At 45.6% G+C, this 17241-nt stretch overlaps 1 protein-coding gene across 4 annotated transcripts in view; it reads right to left on the reverse strand.

Moving 5' to 3' along the window:
* Window positions 1-17241, reverse strand: part of SH3RF3 (SH3 domain containing ring finger 3) — a 482862-nt gene that overhangs the window by 97307 nt on the left and 368314 nt on the right. For all 4 annotated transcript variants that reach the window (XM_055141388.1, XM_055141381.1, XM_055141374.1 and 1 more), the window contains one exon: window positions 5141-5494. In XM_055141388.1, coding sequence (XP_054997363.1) covers window positions 5141-5494 — 354 coding nt within the window. The remainder of the gene's footprint in view (window positions 1-5140; window positions 5495-17241) is intronic.

Here is a 17241-nt window from a genome sequence, read left to right on the forward strand (position 1 = left end):
TATTGGTCTGTAGCTCTGCCTTTGTTCCAGTACCATGCTGTTTTAATGACTACCTCTTTGTAGTAGAGTTGGAAGTTGGGGAGGTTGATTCCTCCCATTTTCTTTTTCACAAGAATGGCTTTAGATATTCGTGCGGGCTTATTGTTCCATATGAATGTCAGGAGCGCTTGTTCCATTTCTTTGAAGAATAGCAAGGGTATCCCTATAGGGATCACATTGAATTTGTACAATGCTTTGGGGAGTATTACCATTTTGACAATATTAATTCTTCTAATACATGAACAGGGGATGTCTTTCCATTTCCTCACGTCCTCTTTTATTTCCTGAAGTAGTGTTTTGTAGTTTTCATTATACAAGTCCTTTACCTCCTTTGTTAAGCTGATTCTGAGGTACTTGATTTTTTGAGGTGCAATTGTGAACGGGATTGCTTTTCTCAGGTCAACTTTCTTCTCTCTCATTATTTGCATATAGGAAAGCCATGGACTTTCGGGTATTGATTCTATAGCCTGCAACTTTACTATATAAGTCTATTGTTTCTAGTTTCTTGGTAGAGGTTTTAGGGTTGTCTAGGTATAGTATCATATCATCTGTGAATAGTGAGAGCTTGATTTCTTCCTTTCCTACCTGAATGCCCTTAATATCTTTTTCTTGCCTAATCGCTATTGCAAGTACTTCAAGTACTATATTGAACAGAAGTGGAGAGCGTGGGCATCCTTGTCTCGTCCCTGTTCTCAGAGGGAAGGCTCTTAGTTTTTCCCCATTGAGGACAATGCTTGCCATAGGCTTGTGATAAATGGCTTTGACTATATTGAGGAAGGTCCCTTCTATACCCATTTTGGGGAGCGTTTTCATCATAAACGGGTGCTGGATCTTGTCAAATGCTTTCTCTTCATCTATTGATATGATTATATGATTTTTATCTTTTCTTTTGATGATATGATGGATTATGTTGACTGATTTCCGGATGTTAAACCATCCTTGCATCCCCTGGGATGAATTCCACTTGATCGTGGTGTATGATCTTTTTGATGAGTTGTTGAATTCTATTTGCTAATATGTTGTTGAAAATCTTCGCATCTGTGTTCATCAGGGATATTGGCCTGTAGTTTTCTTTTTTTGTAGTGTCTTTGTTTGCTTTTGATATTAGGGAGATATGAGCCTCATAGAAACTGTTTGGGAGGGTTTCTGTTTCTTCAATTTCCTGGAAAAGCTTGAGAAAGACTGGCACTAGGTCCGCTTTAAATGTTTGGAAGAACTCACTAGTGAATCCTTCTGGATCTGGACTTTTATTTTTGGGAAGACTTTTGATTACCATTTCAATTTCCTTGATGTTATTTGGACTATTCAGGTATTCCAGGTCTTCTTGGTTCAGCCTTGGGAGATTATAGGAGTTGAGGAATGTATCCATTTCTTCTAGGTTCTCTTGTTTTGTGGAATACAGATTTTCAAAGTAGTCTCTGATGATCTTTTGAATTTCTTTGGTTTCTGTTGTGATGTCTCCCTTTTCATTTCTGATTCGGCTATAAGGGTTCTCTCTCTCTCTTTCTTTGTGAGTCTTGCTAGTGGTTTATCAATCTTGTTTATTTTCTCGAAGAACCAGCTCTTGGTTTCATTGATCTTCCGGATTGTCTTTTGGGTTTCCATGTCGTTAATTTCTTCTCTATGTTTTATTATCTCTTTTTTCTGCCTGGTTTGGGCTCCTTTTGTTGGTCCTTTTAAAGGTCTTGAGCTGTGAAGTCAAGTTATTTATATGGGCCCTTTCTTCCTTCCTGAGATATGCTTGTAGAGCTATAAATTTTCCCCTTAAAACGGCTTTAGCTGCGTCCCACAGGTTCTGGTAGCTCGTGTCTTCATTTTCATTTGTTTCCAGGTACCTTTTGATTTCTTCCTTGATTTCCTTCCTGATCTACTCATTGTTCAATATCGAGCTATTTAATTTCCAGGTGTTTGATTTGGTTTTCTGCATCTGTCTATGATTAACTTTTATCTTCAGTGCATCATGGACTGAAAAGATAGCTGGTACAATGTCTATCTTGCTGATTCTGTTGAGGTATGCTTTGTGGCCCAGCACATGGTCTATTCTGGAAAATGTTCCATGTGCACTGGAAAAGAATGTGTATTCTTTTTTTGGGGGGGGATATAAAGCCCTGTATAGATCTATTAGCCCTCTCTCTTCTATTTCTTCCTTCAAAGCCAGTATTTCCTTGCTGAGTTTTAATCTTTTTGATCTGTCCAGAGGTGATAGTGTGGTGTTGAAGTCTCCAACTACTATTGTGTTGCTAACAATGTCCTTCTTAAGGTCTCTTAGCAGCTGTTGTAGGTATTTAACTGGTCCCTCATTGGGTTCGTAGACGTTTAGGAGTGTGATTTCTTCCTGATGTACATATCCCGTGATTAATAAAAAGTGGCCTTCACTATCCCTTCTAATCTTTTTCAACCTTAAGTCTATGTTGTCCGATACCAGTAAAGCCACCCCAGGTTTCTTGACGGAGTTATTTGCTTGCAGGATTGTTTTCCATCCTTTGACTTTGAGTCTGTGTTTGTTCTGTCTATTCATATGTGTTTCTTGCAGGCAGCAGAATGTTGGGTCCAGTCTCTGAATCCATTTTGCCAGTCTGTGTCTCTTAATTCGTGAATTTAGACCATTGACTTCAAGGAAGGTTATTGTTATGGGATTTTGTGCCACCTTTGTGTAAGGGTTTTTGTGCTTGTAGGGGTTGTTTTTGTCTTACAATATCCCCTTTAGTGCTTCTTTTAGGTTTGGTTTTGAGTCTATGAAGTTCCTGAGATATTGTTTATCCCAAAAGTAGTGTATGATTCCTTCAAGTTTGAAGGAGAGTTTGGCCGGATAAAGTATTCTTGGTGAAGCATTGATTTCATTGAGTTTTTTCACTATATCCCACCATTGCCTTCGAGCTTGGAGGGTTTCCTCTGATAGATCTGCTGTGAGTCTAAGGGGTGCTCCTTTGTATGCGATTTCCTTTGTGGACCTTGCTGCTTGCAGTATTGTGTCTCTTTGGGTGACGTCCATCATTATAACTATGCTATGTCTTGGGGTTTTTCTGTTAGGATCTCTTTTAGCTGGCACTTTTCGGGCGCCTTGAATCTGGATGCCCGCATTGTCCAGCTCTGGGAAGTTTTCCACAATGATTTGTTTGACTGTGGCTTTTTCATTGGGGTTGGTTCCCTGTCCTTCTGGTAGTCCAATGATTCTAATGTTGTTTCTCTTGAAATCATCCCCTAGGACTCTAATTCTGGCTAGAGCTATTTTGAGGTCTCTTGCCATGGTTTGTTGTTGCCTGTAGGCTTCTTGCAGCTCATCTTCAAGCATACTGATTCTGTCTTTGGCTGCAGTCATCCTATTCTTGAGGGCAGCCAGAGAGTTTTTGATTTCATGTACTAAATCCTTCATTTCTTTTTGTAGGTTTTTTATTTCTGCTCTCATTTCTTCCCGTATTTTGTCGGCTGTCTGTTGTATTGTTTCTGCCAGGTCCTCCTTGAAGTTGTCCATCTTTGCATTGAGTTCATTGAACATGTTGAGGATTTCAACTCTGAATCAGAGAGCTCAAGTTTGTAGGAAACGCTAATTGAGTTTTCTGGACTCCTTTGATCTTCCTCTGCTTGCGGTGGGGATTTGCGCTGTTTCTTCATGTTGTAGTGGTGGTATGGAAGAGGGACCTTGAAGATCAGTATCTCTGTTTCCTCTTGTTGCGAAAAAGGATTGTGGATAGTCAATGGTGGTTGCCTTTTTATTTCCCCCTTGTAAAACCTGGTCTCCCGCTGAGTTGTTCCTTGAGTCCTTATGTGAAGTCTTGTGTTTTATTGTCCTAGTGTTTGCAAATAGCTAGGATGTTAGTCTTGGACAGGATGTTGAGGTAACTATCTGGCGCTGTGTTAGCGGCGGCTGGCCGGAAAAGAGGCCATGCCCACTTTTCTTAGGCCACGCCCCCTGATGTATAGGCTATACCCCTTTCCCACACCCCGACAGTGGTCAAGGGACTGGGCCTGGTGTGCCGGCCACTGGGCCGGCAGTCCAGAGGGGAGGGAAGCCTGGGGTGCTCAGGGCTGAGGAGCAGGCTGGGTCCGGAAGGGCGGGTTGAGGGAGTGTCCCACACCTGGGCCGGAAGACAGCTCTTCCTTTATTTCTCCCTTAGTGCATTTCTCCTAGCCAGTCTTCTGCCATGCTCCTCTTTCAGATAAAACTTTGAAATGTAAAAACTGTTCTTAGTGCTTGCCATGCAAAATAGCTGAGATGGCTGGGCTCCAGATTCTACACACCCGCTCCCTCCACACCCCCCCCCCCCCCGACACACACACATCTCCAAACTCCGTGTCCTGGACAGAGCAGGTGAAAGCCGAGGAAAGGCCAGGCCTGGCGTATTCCAAGAACAGAGGGAGCAAGAGCCTGGCATGAGGGTAGAGGTGCAGCGATTTGTTGCCCAGGGGACGCTGACCTGCTTGAGTGGACAGAGGCATCATTCCCTTCTCCCTCCCCTGTCTTTGCCTCCTTCATGCCCCAACTTCTACCCCTCTGTGTCCATCTCTCCTCCTGTCTTAGTCTCCTGCTCAGTCTCCTCATCTCCTCTGTCATCTTACCAAACTAAAAAGAAAATATAATATCTTTAAATGGCACAGCTAAGTCTTGACCTTTCTCTGTACCGAAATGGGAGGTTAACAAGCCTTAAGGAGAAGTTTAAAACACTAAACCACAATCAGGCCAGCCTGCCTGAAGCTGGTACTGCCCTCTGTGCCTCTGCTCTGCTCGGTGCCATTCAAAGGCTGTGCTTCAAATAACTTGAAAAGCATCTCACTTGCTACCTAGCTCATCTTGAGCATGTTGAGGGCTGTGGTCACTTGTGTGCTCTGGTTGTGACAGGGGGGCCAGGTTTCCTTTCATGGCCTATAGGTGGGATGGGAATTGGGGCCTCAAGGCCAGGCAATGAAAGTGAAACCACAAGTGAAGTCCAAAGCAGCAGGCTGGCTCCAGTGGAATGCTGAGAACCTAGCTTACAATGGAGCCCTGAAACCAGAGAGAGAGAGAGAGAGACAGAGAGACAGAGAGACAGAGAGACAGAGACAGAGAGATACAGAGAGAGACAGAGAGCACCCAGCTTCCCTGCACAGGCCCCAAGGATTTTACCTGGGTGGGAGCACTGCATGAAAGATGAACCAGGTCCCCAATTCTGGCTGCAGCCCTCGGGTCACTGGAGCTGATCAGAACCGGAGCGCTAATCTCCATGGAATGCCTGTGGCTGGTGGCCTGGGCGGACCTGTGGGTCGCGCTGAGTGCAGTGAAGGAATGTCGTTTCTTGGCATTCTTCTTGCCATCCGCACGCCGCTGGAAGGCACTGACCGCCCCTGTGCTGTTCCCAGTGGGGCCAGGGGACACCCCGGCCATAGCAGCAGGGTCGGAGGATAGGGAGGCATGGCAGCCAGGCGTGGCAGCTGGGCATAGCTTGTCCATCTCAATAAGCTGCTTGGCAGAGTCGTTGAGCTAGTGAGAAAGGGGAGAAGAAGGGTCTTCATTAAGGGTCCCGCAACATGTCCTGCTCTCTGCATGCTGCCAGACTGTTACACTTAAGATGGATGATGTGTTCAAATTGATCTGCTCTGTCAGAGCCTCCAGCCTGAACATTGCATGAGGACACACAACAAATGATTACATGACACCTCTGGACTTTCGGGAACAGTTTTCTGAGGCAGCTGTGTTTTTCAAGAGCTGGCCAGCAGGCTGTCTTCTGAAACCCAGTCTCTTCCTGGGCTCCCCAGCTCAGGGTTGTAACGGGCAGTGTGGCAGAAGGAGAGGAGTAGAGCCCAAACAAGCCTTCACTCCTGGAGTGAAGCCCCAGATGCCTTTTACGTTCTCTGACAGATGTGCCCTCGAGCACTGCAAGTGGGCAGGAAAGTCTGGCCCGGGAGAAGGAGCTGGGGTGTTCTCTCAGCAGTAGCCCAGAGACTTTCTCCCTGGGGACACTGGCGGTACTATGTCCAGGGATTTGCAAGGAGTCCACACACGTGGTTCCCTTCACTCGCCTGCTCCCGGGAGCTTTAAGCTCTCCTCACGGGGAGAGCTCACGGGCCAGGTCTTGCCCAGCTGGTGCTGACTGGGACGGTTCTGAGGGTTGTGCATATCAGCTTCAACTGCCACAGAAACGCTCTTCCCACTGCCTGAGGGGCACAGGCGGGCACCAAGGAAGAAAAGTTGCAGCGGGTGGTGGCGGGAAGCAGCGTCTGGGACCCCAGGCAGGAGGACACCTAGGAGCAGTCCTAGCCGGGCTTCCGGTCAGTTCACATCTAGAAGTGAGTGTCCACAGGCTGGAGAGATGGGACGGCGGGTGGGCACCTGCCCTGCATACAGCTGACCTGGGTTTGATCCTTGGCACTGTATGGTCCCGTGAGCCTACTGGGAGTGATTCCTGAGCACAGAGCTAGGGTTAAGCCCTGAGCACCACCCAGAGCCCCCAAACAAAGCCAGGTAGAAGAGCTGGGTCCTGTGGCTTTCCTCGAGGCGCCCAGAGCCCGCCTCCTACACAGGCTCCTGAGCCCGCGCTCAGAGCTGAAGGACTGGCAGCTACTGAGGGACAGCACAGAGGGGACAGTCCTGTGTGTTCCAAAGGACAGGAGGGACTTTGTAAATCATGGGCTTTAATAAGACACGCTTGGGGGGAAGAAAACTAAAAAATAAATAAGGGTTGGAAGAAACGAGATGGAGAGTGACAGGCCCAGCTGCAGAGGCTGGAGGAAGAGAAAGTGGTAACAGAAGCCTCCCTGCAGCCCCGGCTCCTCCGCCACGACCCCCGCCCCCCTACACACATGGGCCACTGAGAGGACTCAGCAGGGGACCCACGCTCTGTGGGAGCTCACTCGGCCCCCCACTGCTCCCTGGAGAGGAGAGAGGGACGCCCTGCGCTGGGGCAGGTCCGACTCGCCATCCATCCAGCACGAGCTGGGCCTGCAGGTGGGCAGCAGCCGCCCGGCACCTGACCCGGCACGAGCCGGGTCCAGTTCTGTTTGGAGAGCACAGGCTCTGGACCACAGAGAGAGCAGTACCTGCAGTGAGCGGCCCCAGCTCAGCCTGCTGAACATCCCCGAGGGAGGTGCCAGGCCCAGGTGGGGCTGCTGCAGCCCAGGGCAGCCCAGCCAAGGCGTGTTCCCCGTGGCATTCCAAGGCAGAAAGGTTTCTTCCCCCACTGTCAGGGCCACTGGATCCCCTCAAGACTTCTATATCCATTTTCCTTTGTGATCTGTGAGCCCAATAGTCATGTTGCCCATGAAGGGGTTGCAGCACCAGGCTGGGGCTCCAGAGAGATGGGTGAGGATGAGAAGGCGCCTCTGCAGGTAGGTGCCTTGGGAACACCGGTGAAAACCAAGTCATGACTTGGAGACCCATCCTGTGTCCCATGGGCTGCCTTTGCCACCAGAAGGAAATTAGGAAACAACAAGAGCAAGAAGTGCATCCACGCCTTGGAGGGCCCAAAGGCCCACCAACTCTGAGAGGGCCGCAGAGCCCCGTCAGCGGAGGCTGTGGTTACACTTCGCCACAGCCCAGCTCTCAGCAGCTTGGAGTGACTGGCAGGCCTGAAGCCAGGGCACTGTGCAGACCCGGCAGAGCCAGCAGCCTGCAGGCACCAACAGGACCTGTGGGATGCAGCCCCACTGCTCCCTGGGAAGGCCAAGGGGCTGGGGGTGGCCTGAGGTGGGTCCCTCAGCTTAGGAACATCCATCCACAGTCCTAAACCAGGGCGGGGCTCCCACGTGAGACATCTGGGAGAGTTTCGGGCCTCTGTGAGGCCGGGCCAGCCCACCGCACCACGGACAGCTCTGCCGCCACGGCTGTCTCTGGGAGGGAGTGTCCTCCCCAGGCACAGCAGATCTGCCTGGAGTGCAGCTACAGCTCACAGATGCTCTGAGAGGTTTGGATAAACACCACACAGGGGCCGACCAAGCCACCTTGGACACCAGGGTTCAAGGAAATAGGAGCAGAGTCCGTAATGGGGGCAGGTCCAATGGAGTGGCTGCTCTAAGCAGAGGCTCTCAGACCTTCCATTTTACTTGAACTACCTGGAGAACTTCGGCAATTCCTAATATCTTTTTCATGTCCCTAACAGCATGGTTTGGGCTAAAGCACAATCAAGACTTTGAATCAGCTCTGCAGGGAGGACCCAGCACCCGCGGTTTAGGGGTGTGTGCAGCCACTGTTGAGAAGCACCACCCAGAGAAGGCACACACACTCCCCACCAGCCTTTCCGAGGGACTGGGTCCAGCAGGCCTGGGCAAGCACAGGCTTCAGAAAGCGAGAAGGAGGAGCAGTCAGGGAGACATTGAGGGCTGGGTCTCCTGACAGGGGTTGAGGTGGGGAGGGGAATGGAAGGAAGGTGGGAGCAGTGAGTGCAGGTGCGGACCCAGGTGGGGGCAGTGGAGACTGACTTAGGCCTATCTGAGGACAAGGTGGAAAAAACACCAGGGCAGGAGCCTGCATATGGCAAAGAAGAAGCTTGATGAATGAAGAAAACAAAAACAGAAAGCCCTGCTGAATGTTAGCAGTGAGACCCAGAGCGGCTCCCTGGGGTCTGGGCAGCACCAGGGCAGCAGGGAGAGTCAGCATTTCCATTATAGACGCCTGCCTTTCAGAGGGAGGGTATACAAAACTCACTTTAAGGCCCTAAGCTGTGATCTAATTCCAGGATTATTTCCTTTGAAATCCTTCCTCTTACTAGCTCTGCTGCTTTGCTTTGTTTGATGGCTATATTCATTTGCTCCCTCGGTGCTAGCTCAGAGAACAGAGCAGTGCCTGTTCCTTCCCGGACTGCTTATGGGGTGTACGGGGTGCACCCCAATACAACCAAGGACCCATGTGTCATGTCCAACAGGGTCAGCAAGGAAAAAGAAGTTGGAAGAAGTGGGCACAATGCCCACCTTCGTTCACTGGCATCAGATCCCAATTGAAACACCACCTGCCATGGTCTCCAACTTGAAACCCAGTACATAGAAGCAGTGTGCCACAGTGCCCAAGTGAGCAATGAGCCTGAGCTCCCCAGGCAGCTGTGGCAAGAGTGCCTGGATTTCCCAGTGACTCTGTAGAGTTCAACTGAAACTCCATTTTCTTTTTTACTTTTATTTTCTTCTTTTTTTAAAAAATAAAAACAGATTTCATTTGGAGGATTTTGCAGGAAGAGGAAGAAGGGAGAGGGATCTCGCAGCATATGTGTAGCTTCATTTTAAGTTGGCTTTATAGAAATTCCATTTTCAACACCCAAAGCTGCAGGTTGGTGGAACATGCTTCTAGAACACCAGGAGAGTGGCGTGAGCTGATGCACAGTCAGTGCAGACACCCACCCCTGCCAGCTCCACCTTACCTGCCTCTCAGCCCTGCCACTGCATACTCAGCCCCACACTACCATTTCTTTCTGGTGCGTGCTGAAGGGCCACAGGTTTTCATGCGGAGTCTGCAGTGGACACTGACCTTGTCGTTTATTTTCTCATTTTCTACACGTTTTCTCAGCCTTTCTTCTCATTTTCTTAAGTATAGGAATATCTATTCTTAACACAATAACAACCAAAAAAATACTGTTTTGACAATGTGCAGATCAAGGGATAACTTCTGCTTCCCAGTGTCAACTTCGAAGCATTTCCAAAGTGACCTGAGACTCAGCAGTGAAGAAACCCAGAAGACACCATAACACTGGAGAATTTTTCAGGCTCCATACTGAGCTGATATCTCAGTATGCCCCAGATGGATGCCCCAGATGGAACAGGTCTCCCCGCCTTCTCCAGATCAAATCCCAGTGACCATGAGCTTATACAAGCATGGCTCCGGTATGTGGCTATCAGGAGTATTCCTTCAAAGCATGGAAAGCACTTCCTGACATGCAAAGTGAGCAGTGGAAAGTAAGTGATCTAGAGTCTGCTCCTGCCCAAAACTAGAGAGAGAGAGAGGGGTGACATGCAGGGCCTCATGAGATTAGGGGTGGAGCTGGCCCCTCTCCCCACCCTGACGAGGACCCGAGTTCCCGCCCATGAACAGCTCCTGGCTCCTGAATGGCCATGATCCCAGAGGTACACAGACCAATCTCGGAACCCAGTAGCTTTTGGCATAAATCCCTTCAGACTTATTACTAAAATATCAGAAATCCAAAACGTTAACAAGTCTCAAAATGGAGACGTTACTGGTGCCCGCTCGAGCAAATTGATGAGCAACGGGATGACAGTGATACAGTGATACAGACAGATCAAAAATCCAAAATCGTGTGGTTGCTTCACAGCTGTGTGACATCATAGGCTCTTCAGAATCAGCAATAGAAAACGAATTATCTAATGATGCCTTTCAGCAGGTCTGATTGTTGGGGAAAATTTCAAATAATACTGGTGCGTCATTTGTTGAAATATTGAATGTGATCAAAGTGGAAAGAGAGTAAAGTGGAAATCATCTGCCACACAGGCAGGGGGAGGGGTTAAATGGGGGGGGTTGATGGGGGTTCTTGGTGGTGCAAAATGTGCACTAGTAAAGGGATGGGTGTTTGATCATTGTAACTGGGAAGCTTTGTAACTGTTCTCACAGTGATTCAATTTTTTAAAAAAAGTGGCCACAGTGTGTCTGAAGTCTCTGCAGAGCCCCAGGAATGATAACATGAGCCAGGGGCCTAGAGCAGCAGCAACGTGGTCTTCCAGCATGACTGGACCTCAGCTCTGTGACAAGCTCTTCCAACTCTGTGTCTACTTCAATAAGGTTTTGAGGGATTCACAATTCACACCAGACTTAGAAGACCTAGCACAGCAGATGGAATAACTGAATGCTCGGAGGTGCCTGGGGAGTCCGCTAGGGAATCTCTCTAGGTCAGAGCACAGTGAGGCAGACTCTCTCAGCACTTACTGCTGGAGGACCTGGGGGTGGTAGGAGGAAGTGCCCTGGACCTTTGATATGTTGCAAAGACTCCTGCTACTTGCCACTCCACCAGAGCCTTCCAGCCTGATTAGGAGGTCACCCACACCTCCCAGCCACTGCTTACTGCCTGAGGGAGGTCTTGGCCACCAGAAATACAACTCCCACCACGATACAAAATAGAAACCAAGTGGCAGTACTAACAGTCAAAACTCTGGTGAGTTTGACACGTATCTGAAGGACCTTGCTGGCTTTGGGAACGTGTTTCCGGTTCTCCAAGAGCATACCTCCTTCAAGAATCCCTGCTATGTCTGTTCAGTTTATGGTCCTATGGGGCAGCACTGGGGGTTCTGGATGAACACACTGTGCCCAGAGCTCAGATCTGGTCCTTTTCTAGGCTGCAGACACTTAGTTTTCAAAGCTCATGTAAGTCTGAATGGGAGACCACTTGACTAAGCCTCCCCAACACAGGCAGCTGCAGTGCTCCAGCCAACCCCCACTTAGGAGCTACTACAGTGTGACTCTTTAAATGATGGGAAAAAGAAACTCCATAAATCTCTTAACTGCCTAGATATTTTTTAATTAAAATTTTTATTTTTTAACAGATCACCATGAGGTACAGTTACAGATTAATAAATTTTTGTGCTTATGTTTCAGTCATACGATGGTTGAGTACCCATCCCTTCACCAGTGCCCATTCTCCACCATCAATATTCCTAGTATCCCTCCCATTCTGCCCATTAACCCACCCCACCTCTTTGGCAGGCTCATTCCCTTTAGGGTGTTGTGGTGCACAGTGCAAGTGTTGATGACCATCATGTTTAGTCTATAGTCTACTGTCAGCCTGCACCTCCCATCCAGAGTGGGCCCTCTAAACACCTTTTACTTGGTGGTCCCATCTCTATCTGAGCTGTGTTTTCCCCCAGCATGTGAGGCCAGCTTCTAAGCCGTGGTGCAAACCTCCTGGTACTTATCTCTATTATTCTTGGGTGTTAGTCTCCCATTCTGTTACTTTATATTCACAGATGAGTGCAATCTTTCCATGTCTGTCCCTCTCTTTCTGACTTATTTCACTTAACATGATTCTTTCCATGTTGATCCACTTACATGCTATTTTCATGACTTAATCTTTTCTAACAGCTGCATAGTATTCCATTGTGTAGATATACCAAAGTCTCTTTAACCAGTCATCTGTTCTCTGGCACCTGGGCACTTTTTCCAGATTCTGACTATTGTATACAGTGCTGCAATGAACATACGAGTGCAGAGGTCATTTCTACTATACTTTCTTGCATCTTGGGATATATTTTCAGAAGCGGTACTGCTGGGTCAAATGGGAGCGCAATTTATAATTTTTTGAGAAGCGTCCATACTGTTTTCCAAAAGGGCTGAACCAGTCGGCATCCCCACTAGCAATGAAGGAGATTTCTCCCCACATCTGCACCAATACTGTTCATTTGGATATGGGCCAGTCTCTGTTGTGTGAGATGATATTTCATTGTTGTTTTTATCTGCATCTCCCTGATTATTAGTGATGAAGAGCATTTTTCATGTGCCTTTTGGCAATCTGGATATCTTCTTTGAGAAAGTTTCTGTTCATTTTGATGCCTCATTTTCTGATGGGGTTGGATGTTTTCTTCTTGTAGAGTTCAAACAGTGCCTTATATATTCTTGATATCAACCGCTTAACAGATGGGTATCGAGTAAATATCCTTTCCCAATCTGTAGACTGTCTTTTTATATTGGTCACTGTTTCTTTTGAGGCACAGAAGCTTCTTAATTTAAGGTGGTCCCATTTGTTTAGCCTTGTTTTCACTTGCTTGGTTAGTGGAGTGTCATCTTTGAAGACACCTTTAGCTTTGATATTGTGGCGGGTTTTGCCAAACTTGTCTTCAAAGTACCTGATGGATTCTGGTCTGATGTTGAGGTCTTTAATCCATTTTGATCTGACATTTGTGCCTGGTGTTAGGTAGAGGTATGAACTCATTTTTTGGAATGTAGCCATCCAGTTTTGTCAGCACAATTTGTTAAAGAGATTTTCCTTGCTCCACTTCACATTTCTTGCTCCCTAATCAAAAGTTAGATGATCATATATTTGAGGGTGTGTGTAAGTATATTGAACCCTGTTCCATTGGTTTGTAGCTCTACCTTTGTTCCAGTACCATGCTGTTTTAATTATTACCACTTTGTAGTCAAGTTTGAGGCTGGGGAAGGTTATGCCTCCCATCTTCTATTTCCCAATAATTGCTTTAGCTATTCATGGGGGTTTGTTTTACCATATGAATTTCAGGAGTGTTTTATACATTTCTTTGAAGAATTTCATGGGTATCCTTGTAGGGATCTCACTGAATCTGTATAATGCTTTGAGAAGAATTGCCATTTTGACAGTGTTAATTCTCCCAATCCATGAGCAGGGGATATGTTTCCATTTCGTCATGTCTTCTTTTATTTCATAAAGTAGCTTTTTGTAGTTTTCTTTGTACAGGTCTTTTATCTTCTTAGTTAAGCTGATTTTGAGGTACTTGATTTTCTGAGACATAATTGTGAATAGGATTGCTTTTTTCATGTCACTTTCTTCTCTCTCATTATTTGCATATAGGAAAGCCATGGACTTTTGGGTATTGATTTTATAGCCTACGACTTTATTATACAAGTCTATTGTTGTATAATCTCCTAGGAGATTCTTGGTAAAGGCTTTAGGGTTCTCCAAATATAGCATCATAGTATCTGCAAATAGTGAAAGCTTCATTTCTTCCTTTCCTATTTAGATGCCCTTAATATCTTTTTTCTTGCCTGACCGCTATTGAAAGTACTTCCAGTAATATATTGAACAGAAGTAGTGAGAGTGGTCATCCTTGTCTCATCCCTGATCTTAGAGAGAAGGCTCGTAGTTTTTCCCCATTGAGGATAAAAATTGCCATAGGTTTGTGGTAGACGGCTTTGACTATATTGAGGAAAGTTCCTTCAAAAGCCATTTTGGTGAGTTTTCATGATAAACCAATGCTGGATCTTGTCAAATGCTTTCTCTGAACCTATTAATATGATCATATGGCTTTTATCTTTTCTTTTGTTAATATTATGGATTATGTTGATTGATTTCCAAATGTTAAACCATCCTTGCATCCCTAGGAATAATTCCACTTGGTCGTGGTGTATGATCTTTTTGATGAGTTGTTGGATTATATTTGCTAATATTTTGTTGAGGATCTTTGTATCCGTGTTCATCAGGGATATCGGCCTGTAGTTTTCTTTTTTTGTGGTGTCTTTGTTTGCTTTTTGTATTAAGAAGATATGTACCTCATAGAAACTGTTTGGGAGAGTTTCTGTTTCTTCAATTTCCTGGAAAAACTTGAGAAGAACTGGCAATAGATCCTCTCTAAATGTTTGGAAAAATCCGCTATTGAATCCATCTGGACCTGGGCTTTTGTTTTGGGGAAGACTTTTCATTACAGTTTAAATTTCCTTGATAGTAATAGGTCTATTCAGGTATTCCAGATCTTCATGATTCAGTCTTGGGAGATTATAGGAATTCAGGAATTTTTCCATTTCTTCTAGATTCTCTTGTTTCATGGCATACAGACTTTCAAAGTCTCTGATGATGTTTTGTAGTTCTTTGGTTTCTGTTGTAATGTCCCCATTTTTATTTCTGATTTGGTTATTAGGGTTCTCTCTCTGTGAGCTTGCTAGCGGTTTATTAATCCTGTTTATTTTCACAAAGAATGAGCTTTTAGTTTCATTGATCTTTTGGATTGTCATTTTATGTTTCCATGTAGTTATTTTCTGCTCTAGATTTTATTATTTCTTTCCTTTGGCCAGGTTTGGGCTCCTTTTGTTGGTCCTTTTCTAAGATTTGAGCTGTGAAGTCAGGTTATTTATGTGGACCCTTCCTTCCTGAGAAATGCCTGAAGTGCTATAAATTTCCCCCTTGATAGGCTTTAGCTGCATCCCATAAGTTCTGGTAACTTGTGTCTTCATTCTCATTTGTTTCCAACTATCTTTTGATTTCTTCCTTGATTTCCTTCCTAACCCACTTGTTGTTGAACATTGAGTTGTTTAATTTCCAGGTGTCTTATTTTGTTCTAAAGGTCTGTATGTGATTAACTCCTATCTTCAGTGGATCGTGGTCTGAAAAGATAGTTGATATAATGTTTATCTTCCTGATTTTGACATGGTCTATTCTGGAAAATGTTCTGTTTGCACTTCTTTCTTTTGGGGATGTAAAGCTCTTTGTATCTATCATCCCCCACTCTTCTATTTCTTCCTTTAAAGCCAATGTTTCCTTGCTGAGTTTTAGTCTTGTTGATCTATGATCCAGAGGTGATAAGGCAGTGTTGAAGTCTCCAACTACTACTGCGTTGCTAGCAATGTCCTCCTTAAAATCTGTTAGCAGTTGTTTTAAGTATTTAGCTGGTCCCTCATTTGGTACATATACATTTAGGAGTGTGATTACTTTCTGCTGCACATATCCCTTGATTATGAAAAAATGGCCTTCGCTGTCCCTTCTAATATTTTTCAATCTGAAATCTATACTTGTATGGCCACCCCGGCTGTCTTTATAGAGTTGTTTGCTTGTAGGATTGTCTTTCATTCTTTGACTTTGAAACTGTGTTTGACTGTTCAGATATGTTTCTAGTAGGCAGCAGAATGTGGGTTTAGTTTCTTAATCCATTTTGTCACTCTATGTCTCTTAGTTGGTGCATTTAGACCATTGGCATTGAGAGAGATTACTGTCATGGGGTTTTGTGCCATCTTTCTTTAGAGGTTTGTTGTGCTCTACGGGCTTTTCTTGTCTTACAGTAGCCCCTTTAGTCCTTCATTTAAGTTTGGTTTTGAGTTTATGAAGTTCCTGAGCTATTGTTTAATCCATGAAATAGTGTATTGTTCCTTTGAGTTTGAGTGAGAGTTTAACCAGATAAAGTAGTTTTGGTGAACCATCCATTTCATTGAGTTTTTTCACTATATCCCACCATTGTCTTCGGGCTTGGAGGATTTCCTCTGACAGGTCTGCTGTAAATCTAAGGGGTGCTCCTTTGTGTGTGATTTCCTTCTTTGACCTTTCTGCTTGCAGTATTGTGTCTCTATTCATGGCATCCACCATTCTATGATATGTCTTAGAATCTTTTTATTAGAGTCTCTTTTAGCTGGCACACTTCGGGCTCCTTGGATCTGGATTCTCCAGCTCTGGGAACTTTTCAGCAATGATTTCTGTAGCTGTAGCTTTTTCATTGAGGTTGCCTCCCTGTCCTTCTGGTAGTCCCATGATTCTAATGTTATTCCCCTTGGAATCATCCCCTAGGTCTCTGATTTGCCCTAGAGCTATTTTGAGGTCTTTTCCCATTGTTTGTTGTTGGCTGTAGGCTTCCTGCAGCTCATCTTCAAGCTCACTGATTCTGTCTTCAGCTGTATCCATTCTACTGTTGAGGGCACCCACTGAGTTTTTTATTTCAGCTACAGAATCCTTTATTCGTGACATTTCTGTTTGTAGCTTTCTAATTTCTGCTCTTACTTCTTTCTGTATTTTTCTGGCTGTTCGTTCCACTGTTTCTCTCATGTCCTCCTTTAATTTACTGGATTTAATTTAATTTCTTTGAATTCATTGAACATCCTCAAAATTTCATCTCTGAATTCTTTATCTGAGAGATTATATTTGTAGAAATTTCCTAATGAGGTTTCAGGGCTCTTTTCTTTATCCATTCCTCATGGGGGTAGGATCCGCACTGTTTCTTCATGTTGCTGTGGTAGTATGGAGGTGGATTTGGGTGTCTCCAGTTCACTATCAGTGACCACCTCTTGCTGCAAGGGAGGACTCTAGATGGGCTCAGTTGATGGTGGTCTCTTTTTTTCCCCTTTAAGATTACTACCTCTTCGTTGCTCCTCTGTGCCTTACGTGATTTTACTAGTGTAGCTTCAGGATATGTGTTATTTTTCATTGCGATTGTTCAATTCTTTGTGTTCACTGTTATTTCGATGTGTGGGGAGAGTATTTTGATTGGAATAAGCTAGTGGACTATTGGCCTAATGTGATTGAGACAGCCAGTATGTCCTCTTCAGAATTAGATAACGAAGGCTGAGCCTGAGTCCAAAATGCTGGGAGAGGGTAAAATATCTGTGGCTTGAGCATCCGCAGCTGCAGAGGACACGCCCACTAGCTGCAAGTTCAGGGAGTGGCAGGTCCCTGTGCCTGTGCTGATGTGACTCTCACTTCTGGTGCTCCTGGGGTTCGCAGGATTTTCCCCTGGCTCTCCACGAGCAGCCTTGGCTTGGAAGGGGGCCTTCAGGGCAACTGTCTAGATATTTCTGTGTTTGTGCAGGAATGAAGTCCTATGAAGGAGGTTCTCGTGGGGGTTGGGTGAGAGTTCCTG

The sequence above is a fragment of the Sorex araneus genome, chromosome 1 (assembly GCF_027595985.1).
Source record: "Sorex araneus isolate mSorAra2 chromosome 1, mSorAra2.pri, whole genome shotgun sequence".
In the NCBI taxonomy this organism is placed as follows: domain Eukaryota; kingdom Metazoa; phylum Chordata; class Mammalia; order Eulipotyphla; family Soricidae; genus Sorex; species Sorex araneus.